Source organism: Hipposideros armiger, unplaced genomic scaffold (assembly GCF_001890085.2).
Source record: "Hipposideros armiger isolate ML-2016 unplaced genomic scaffold, ASM189008v1 scaffold_1410, whole genome shotgun sequence".
Classification (NCBI taxonomy): domain Eukaryota; kingdom Metazoa; phylum Chordata; class Mammalia; order Chiroptera; family Hipposideridae; genus Hipposideros; species Hipposideros armiger.
Genome location: NW_017732760.1, coordinates 57,784 through 66,327, shown reverse-complemented (window position 1 = coordinate 66,327; position 8,544 = coordinate 57,784). Strand labels below are relative to the sequence as shown.

At 39.1% G+C, this 8,544-nt stretch overlaps 1 protein-coding gene across 1 annotated transcript in view; it reads right to left on the bottom strand.

The window, feature by feature from the left end:
- SYCP2L (synaptonemal complex protein 2 like) overlaps positions 1-8,544 on the bottom strand; it is a 72,233-nt gene that overhangs the window by 18,422 nt on the left and 45,267 nt on the right. Inside the window, exons 15-17 of the mRNA XM_019633793.1 lie at positions 3,839-3,989; positions 3,170-3,219; positions 986-1,115 (exon numbers count right to left, since the gene is read on the bottom strand). Of these exons, the coding sequence (XP_019489338.1) occupies positions 986-1,115; positions 3,170-3,219; positions 3,839-3,989 (331 nt within the window). The remainder of the gene's footprint in view (positions 1-985; positions 1,116-3,169; positions 3,220-3,838; positions 3,990-8,544) is intronic.

Below are 8,544 nucleotides of genomic sequence, written 5' to 3'. Positions count from 1 at the left end.
GAATCACTGTCTTCATATATTGCCTTGTCCTCAGCGGGAAATGCAAGCAAAAAAAATCTATAACCACTGTATAAGACACACCCAGTTTTTAGATCCCAAATTTTTTTAAAAAGGGTGCATCTTATACATGGGGAAATATAATAGATCCCAACCTTTAATAGTTGCCCATCTGAGCCCAAGGTCATGGGCAAGGATTCTGCCACCTCAACCTTGTAATCCCTCTATTTCTTCTCTCTCTTAATTCCACTCCCTTATTTCCTCTTACCGTCTCATGCTAACTTTCCTCTCTCCTTTTTCCTTTTCTCTACTTGTTTTCTGTCAGTGGCAGCCAAGCTAAGAGGTTGTCAGTCACATGCCTACTAAGTGCCATGTGTGCGGGGCAATGTGCTACGCTGCAGGATGATGAAGGTGAACATAACAAAACCACTACTCTTAAAAATTTTAAAGATGCATATAATTTTAATAAAGTACAGTGGGGGTTAAGATAAACGTTTCAGGTCAAGGGTTGGAAAACTCTGGCCCCTTTGGCCCCTTCTGCCACCTGGTTTTACAAATAAGGTTTTGTGGAAATACAGCCATGCCCATTGGTTTACATCTTGTCTGTGGCTGATTTTGTGCTACAACTGCAGAGTGAAATAGTTGCAACAGAAACTATAGGGGCCAAAAAGCAAAAAATACTTACTATCTAGTCCAAACAGAAGTTTGCCAACCCCTGTACTAACAAGTCATCATTTGAGTTTCTCGCTTCTTTAAAAGAGGAGAACCAGCAATTCTTATGCACAATCTGAACTCAAATGTTAAAGCAGAATTCAAACAATAACCTCTATCTTTTGCTAATGAGGACAGTAAAGAGACAGTAAAGTACAATCATATCTTCACATTTTCTTCAACAGACATTAAAAGAAAAAAAATATGTTTCATTTACTTTTAAACTAACTTTCCCCAAACATAAGTTTCTCTGTGTAAATCAACAGAAATCAGGTACCTGTTTTCTGGGCAGAAACTTCAGGAATTAAAAGGGCAGAACTACCCTGAAATTTTGTTCCAGAAATTTTGGGAGGTGTGGCATCACTTTTCCTTGAAGTATCTTTCCATAATGGTGTTAGAAGTTTAGCCTAAAATATAGTGCTTTTTAAAAGTGTCAACATTCATAACCACTTAAGATACATTGTCAAAAATTCCAAGACATTTCCAATATTCTTTTAAAAAGTTTAAGTATTGGGTTTGCTCCATTTGAAAGTAAACACTAAGACTATAAGATCCCAGAGTTGGAAGCACACTAGGTCATATACAAAGGGTGCCAAAAAAAAAAAATGTATACACATTTTAAGAAAGGAAAAAACTGTATTAAAATTCTAATGCTCAATATATACTGATAACAAAAGATGAATACAAGTCATATGTTTACATTTTTTGGGTACCCCCGGTATCAATCGATAATTCTAAATCAAAAATAATTCTACACCAAAGTTCTCCAAGTGTGGTCCCAGAGCACAGCATCAGCAATACCTGGAGACCTGATGCATATGCCAGTTCTCAAGCTTCACCTATGACCTACTCAGTCAGAACTCTTGGAACCCAACAGTCAGTGTTTTAACAAGTCACCCTGGTCATTCTGGTGACCTTCACTAAAGTTAGTGAGAACCACTGCTCTAAATCAGGAGTCGGCAAACTACAGCTCACTGCCTGTACTGAGGAAAACATTATTGGAACACAACACTCCATTCGTTGAGGAATTGTCCACAGCTGCTTTCCTGCTGCAAAGACAGAGATGAATAGTTGCCACAGAAACCATATGGCCCAGAGTCAAAAATATTTACTCTCTGGCCCTTTACAGAAATAGTTTGCTGACCCCTGCACTAGATTATTCTCTTCACGACTCCAACAGAGAGAAGTGAATTTTGAATTTTGAAATTTGTACAAAGTCAGCAATGCCCTCGTGGAAAATCAGCATACACTTCTTATCACTTGCACAGCTTAAATTTATGGATTCTCAAGGCTTTGATGTTTTCCTTTAGTGTTTATTTAAAACAAAAAGACATATTTACTAAAAACTGTTCTTTTGGTTTATTTCTAACTGATAACTCATTATTTCAGTTTGAACTATTCAACAAATACCGTATTCCCCCATGTATAAGATGCACATTTTTTGAAAAATTTGGGGTCTAAAAACTGGGTGCATCTTATACAGTGGTTGTATGAGCGCAAAAAAACAAGCACAAAAAAAGCGGGAAATGCAAGTAAAAAAATTCTACAACCACTGTATAAGATGCACCCAGCTTTCAGACCCCAAATTTTTTGAAAAAGGGTGCATCTTATACATGGGGAAATACGGTATTTAGGCACTTCCTCTGGCTCACAGGTTTAATCTATAAACGATCTCTGTCAATACAGAACCCAAAGGCCCCTTAGATTCACAGAGAGCAGCAATCCCCAGGCTGATGGAGGGAGGCAGGTGGGGGGCAGATAACTAGTTATGAAGGGAGCACTGATCACATGGTTGGTGATGCCCTCAGAAACCCAGTGGCCAGGTAGGACAGGTCTGATTTAACAAGAAGCAAAAGCCAGCTGTTGAGAGAGGTAATTCAGCTAATCGTAGGAAAAATTAGTTTCTGAATTGGCCTGGAGGACACTGGTGCTTATATTCTTAACTACTTTGCTATAAAACAAGGATAACTGAAGGGAATTAAGAAACTTTGACGGTTTATTCAATATTTAAATAAGCCTGAAGGCATTTCTACCACTTGCAAAATAAAGATTTAAAGGTTTAAATCATTAAAAGCTTTGGAAGTAACATGTCAACAAACTGAACACTAAGGGAAGAAATAAACCAAGAAGTTTATTTTAAAAATTAAATTCAATAGAGCTTATATTTGCAGTTAATCAGAACAGCCCAGATTTTAAGCAGTTATAATCAACATCTTTCAGCAATATTTGGGAACAATGAAAAAAGATCCTACATCTCTACCCAAGATTCATACTAAATGTTTAGAAGTCCTTGCAGTTTCCGTTAACAGTGGTTTACATACTAGTAAACCACTACTTTATTATTGTCATATTCCTAAAAGGGGCCTTTTTAAGACATAAATGCAGTTTAACCCTAAACAGATCCACCTGTGTCATACTAATGCCATGAGGGCACATGGCAGCCCCGATAACGTTTACTTACTTGGTCTTTCTCATGGTCACTTCCAGGACCGAGAGGGGAAAGTGGCAAGACTAAAATGAAAAGAAATAAGTGTACAATGGATAAGTTCACATATGAGGAATACGAAAACTCATTTTTCCCTCTCCCAGTTATACATGTCCAGGCTAAAAGCTATTTCCATTTCCTATAACTAACTCAAGGCCTGGCTCTGAAGATCCCTTTCTAATTATTCAACTGTGTTCCTCACCACCCAGCACGCATTCTCTGCTCTAGATCGTGTCCCTGAATGCCATCCTCACATCCTCAGTTTGTCCTTGTAATTTTACTTCACTTAGAATTCTTCCCCCTCTCCACAGCTCTTCAAATCCGATTTTTTCCAACGAGGAGCTCAGGTCCTACCCATCTCTTCCTTGAAGCTTTTCCTAATGATTCCAGCTCATATCAGAGTCCTCTTATCTGAACTATTACTCCTTTTATCTATAGCTCATATTTCACAGTTACTGACCATTTCCATATTCTTTTGTACTGTTTCATGTATGTACATTTTGCCTTTCCAATGTAATTGTAGCAGGTAAGGGGAATCACATGATCATACATTTCTTTGGTACCTGCACTCATCACATACTAAAAAATAAACACCTGCTGATTTATTTGAAAAATGACTTGAAAGAAGACATGCATCTAACTTACTTTTCAAGCTAGTTCTGGTTCTTGTCTTTTTTCGACCAGGATATGATTTTAGGCATTTCCTTTCTTGGTTATTGGCCCAAGATAGTTCACTGGTACTAGTACTTGAATCTTGATTACTCTCTGAGAAGAGGCGTTTCCTGTAATGAAACTTCTACAAACACAGATGATAAATGAGAATTAGTAAAGGGTGCTAGTACCCTTTATATACAATTAAACATATCACTACAAAGTGAGACAAAAGAGAAGTAACTCCTCCTAGAAGACAGGGTCTCTTATATAATAAAAAGGCACAGAAGTAAGGAGGGGACAAAAAAGAAGAAAGATTATTTCATTCGTCAATTCTCAACCAAGCTGATGTTGTAAAGGATAACAAAATCCTCTCTAATCCAATACTTGCAACTAAAGAGATGCTAGGTAACTGTTCAAAAGCTGATGCACCTTAGTATCATGTCAACACTATAACTTCAAAATACTAACCTGAATGACAAAAGCAAGTATAAAACGAATTTTTGCAAAGATAGACTTGTCTACATTTTAGAAGAACTAAGATAAAAACAAGAGGGTTATTTCTATTTGAACTTTAAAGCCTTTGAAATTAAGCCTGGACTATAAAGGTTAGTTTTTTTAGGATAAATTTAATCTATTCTGGTGGATTATTCAACTGCACATTGATATTTACATATATATTAAATATTTTTCTGTTTTTGAAGTCACTTTTATAAATGCTGTTAATAAAAATGTTTATGCTCAGGGCCGGCCGAGTGGCTCAGTTGATTAAGAGCTCACTCAAGAGTGCAAGCTCTGAGCAACAGGGTCACCGGTTCAATTCCTGGCCCAAGCTGAGCTGCCGCTGAGCTGCCAACAAGTGGCAGGATGGCTCAGCTAAAACAAACAAACAAAAAAAAGTTTAAGCTCAGTTTTAATATGAATTTGGAATTTGTTTGGATTTTAACAAAACACATACTCTATTTGAGCCCCGTCTGTTGGGCCCCTCCAGGGGCCCAGTCCTTAAACCACTATGCCTCCATAGGGGCTCCATTATTCAGCTGGTAACAACTCATTCTCATTTTAGGCCAGGGAGGAGTCACATGAATCCAAATGTATTAAGTGTAACAGTATCCCACATACTCTTTTCAATTTGACACACATCAGCTGGAAGATACACCCTGTGCCTGGAATGGCAAAGCATAGAATTAGCTTAGGGTGAGAACCAGTCTCACCCTTATTTATGATAGCACAACCCATAACTTTTAAGATGGGTGATGGTGAACTATCTATTTTTCAAATGAATTTATTTCTAAAGATCCAATTTAAAATGTTTAGCAGTTCAACCTTTGTAGAGAAGCTCATTTTGAAAGGAAATTTGTGAGTCAGACCTATCTGCATCTCACTCTTATGAGAAAAATAAAAAAGGTTGGGGGAACCCCCACATTTGTTCCAGAGTTCCTCAGCCCATCTCGTAAAGAGCAAGCATCACTTCATTAAATGCACCCAATTGAAACATCGCACAGCAAGGCTTTCCCAGTTTCTTTACTTTTATATAAAAAGGTGTTGAAAGTTATTTACTAAAAGACAAGTATCCAGAGCAATTGCTTTTAAATTTGGCTGCATATTAGAATCACCAGGAAAGGGCTTTTGAAAAAAATCCCAATGCCTGAGCTTAATCCAGGACCAATTACGTCAGAATCATTGGAGAAGAGATCCAGTTTTTAGTATTTTCGTCAGCTCCCCTGGTGATTCCAACTAGAAGCCTGGGCAGTGGGAAATGAGAACCGTTCCTAAAAGCAAAACAGAAGGAGCCTTATCTCGTTTGTTTGAAGCTTGTGATCTCAAATTTTTTTTAAATGTCATTTAATGTTCATTATAGAGATATTTTTCAAATGCACTGACTACAGACTTAGAGCACTGATCTTCCCAAAGTGGGAGCAAACTGGAGAGGTGTAAGTTGGTGGACACAGGAGCAAAACCATGTCACTGACTCAGAGTAAAACATTTCTTTTCAATTCATTAACACTTCTGCTTCTATTCAGGATAAATCTCAAGTGCTAGTAGGTCTTTGTACTTCTCTTCTGCTTACTAATCTTTTTTTAAACAGCAAGAAAAGGTTCTAGCCACAAAGTCTAACAAGTAAAAGTATAGTTTGGTATGATAACTTTGTTATTTTCCATTGTATCTATTTGGGGGCTTACCTATTTGTTACAACTAATGCTGATTTTCCATTTGAAAGTGAAATAATTCTGGGATTCTGATCAACATGGCAGAGTAGGTAAATGCTGTGTTCGCCTCCTCTCCTAACTACATCAAAATTACAACTAAACCATATAACAACCATTGCTGAGAATCGCCTGAAGTCTAGCTGAACTAAAGTACTACAACTAAGAATATACCAAAGAAGCCACGTTGAGACTGGTAGGAGGGGTGGAAACACAGAACAGGCTGGTCCCACACCTACCCGTGGCAGTCAAAAATCAGGAGGGATATCTCGGCTTCAGAGGTACCCACTGAGGAGGAAAGGGTCCCACCCCCAAACCAGGCTACCCAGTCAAGAGCTCCAGTAACAGGAAGAAAAGTCCCCATAATTTCTGGCTGTGAAAACCAGTGGAGATTATGGCTGAGTAAGACAGAGGGCAGCTGGAGTCCCCAACATTCCTCTTAAAGGGCCCACACATGAACTTACTGATGGACTCACTAACTCTGAGCTCCAACACTGGGGTAGCAACTAGAAAGGTACCAGGGATACACAGGGTGGAACTGAATTATCTGGCTTCATGGCAAGGGCTGGAGGGGAAGCTTTCTCCCAGATAGAAGTGCTAGCAGAAGCCACTGTTCCTTTTTTGAGCCCTCCCCACTCCTGGTGTGCAGACACAGGCAGCCACCACATCTGAATCTCCATTAACCTGGCTAACAATGTTCGCCCCGCTTTGGGATTCCCTGAGACTCCAAACCACTCAATTTGCAGGGCCACCCAAGCCTCTGCCAGTGCCTTTTCCATACAAACAGCTCATCTTGGCTCATGCAGCAGACTTTCCTAAAATCCCTCAAAGGTTCACAAACCCCAAACAAGGAGCATCTAGCCTCAGTGTGTCCCGTACCTCTTGCTGAGCAGCCCAAGCCTGGCACTAGTGGCAGCTTACCTAAGTTCAAGGACTGGTCTCCCCCCGGTACCACCAAACTCCACGTGGATGGTGGCCATCTGCATATTGCTTTGTTGCTCATTCCAGGAGGCCTCAAGGCTGGCACACCTGGTGGATGGCTTCAGATTGCGCTGGAGCACCACCCAATTGCCTCCACAGATGACACACCCAAAAGGAAGACTGAGCAGGCATGAGACAGAGCCCTACTAAAGCAAATCCTGCTCCATAGGGTCAGCCCCTCCACTGTAGTCATGGCCAGTCTTCAAAACCAATCAACCTGAGGGTCAAACCCTCCCACTGACATGCAAACAGCAACCAAGGCTCAACTACAACAGAAGGGCACACACAGCCCACACAAGGGACACCCTGCAGCACCTGGGTCAGGTGACCAGGGAGACTGCACCACTGGGCCTCACAGGACACCTACTACATAAGGCCACTCTACTAAGACCAGGAGGCAGAGCAGCTCTACCTAATACATAGAAATAAACACAGAGAGGCAGTCAAAATGGGGAGACAAATAAACATGTCCCAAATGAAAGAACAGAGCAAAGCTCCAGAAAAAGAACGAAACAAAATAGAGACAGGCAATCTATCAGATGCAGAGTTCAAAACACTGGTTATCCAGATGCTCAATGATTTCACTGAGAACTTCAACAAAGAGACAGAAAACATAAAAATGGAGATAGAAAACAAAGAACCAGTCAGAAATGAAGAACACAATAACTAAAATAAAGGATACATTAGAGGGAATCAATAGTAGATTAGATGAAGCAGAGTATCAAATCAGCGAATTTAGAAGGTAGCATAAAACACCCAATCAGAACAGCAAAAAGAAAAAAGAATCCAAATAATAATAATAATAATAATAATAATAATAATAATAATAATAATAATTAAAGGGACCTCTTGGCAGCATCAAGCATATCAATATTTGCATCATAGGGGCACCAGAAGAAGAAGACCAGACAGCAAGGAACTGAAAACCTATTTGAAGAAATAATGATGGAAAACTTTCCTAACCTGGTAAAGGAAATAGATACACAAGTGCAGGAAGCACAGAGAATCTCAAACAAGATGAACCCCAAGAGGTGCACACCAAGACATATTATAATTAAATTGTCAAAGGTTAAAATCAAGGCAAGAATCTTAAAAGCAGCAAGAGAAATGCAGTTACCTATGAGGAAGCTCCCATCAGACCATCAGCTGATTTCTCAACAGAAACTTTGAAGGTCAGAAAGAATTGGCATGAAATATTCAAAGTGATGAAAAGTAAGGACCTACAACCAAGATTTCTTTACCCAGAAAAGCTATCATTTAGAATTGAATAACAGATAAAGTACTTCCCAGACAAGAAAAAGCTGAAGGAGTTCATCACCACCAAACCAGTATTACAAGGAATGTTAAAGGGGCTTCTTTAAAAAGAAGAGAAAATGAAATTCTTCTTGTGAAGGGCAGCTTGTGTCTGAGAATTCCTTTCCTGAAGTCATGTTCTGTAGATTTTGGACAATAAATTTCTTATTTTATATATATATATATATATATATATATATATATATATATATATATATG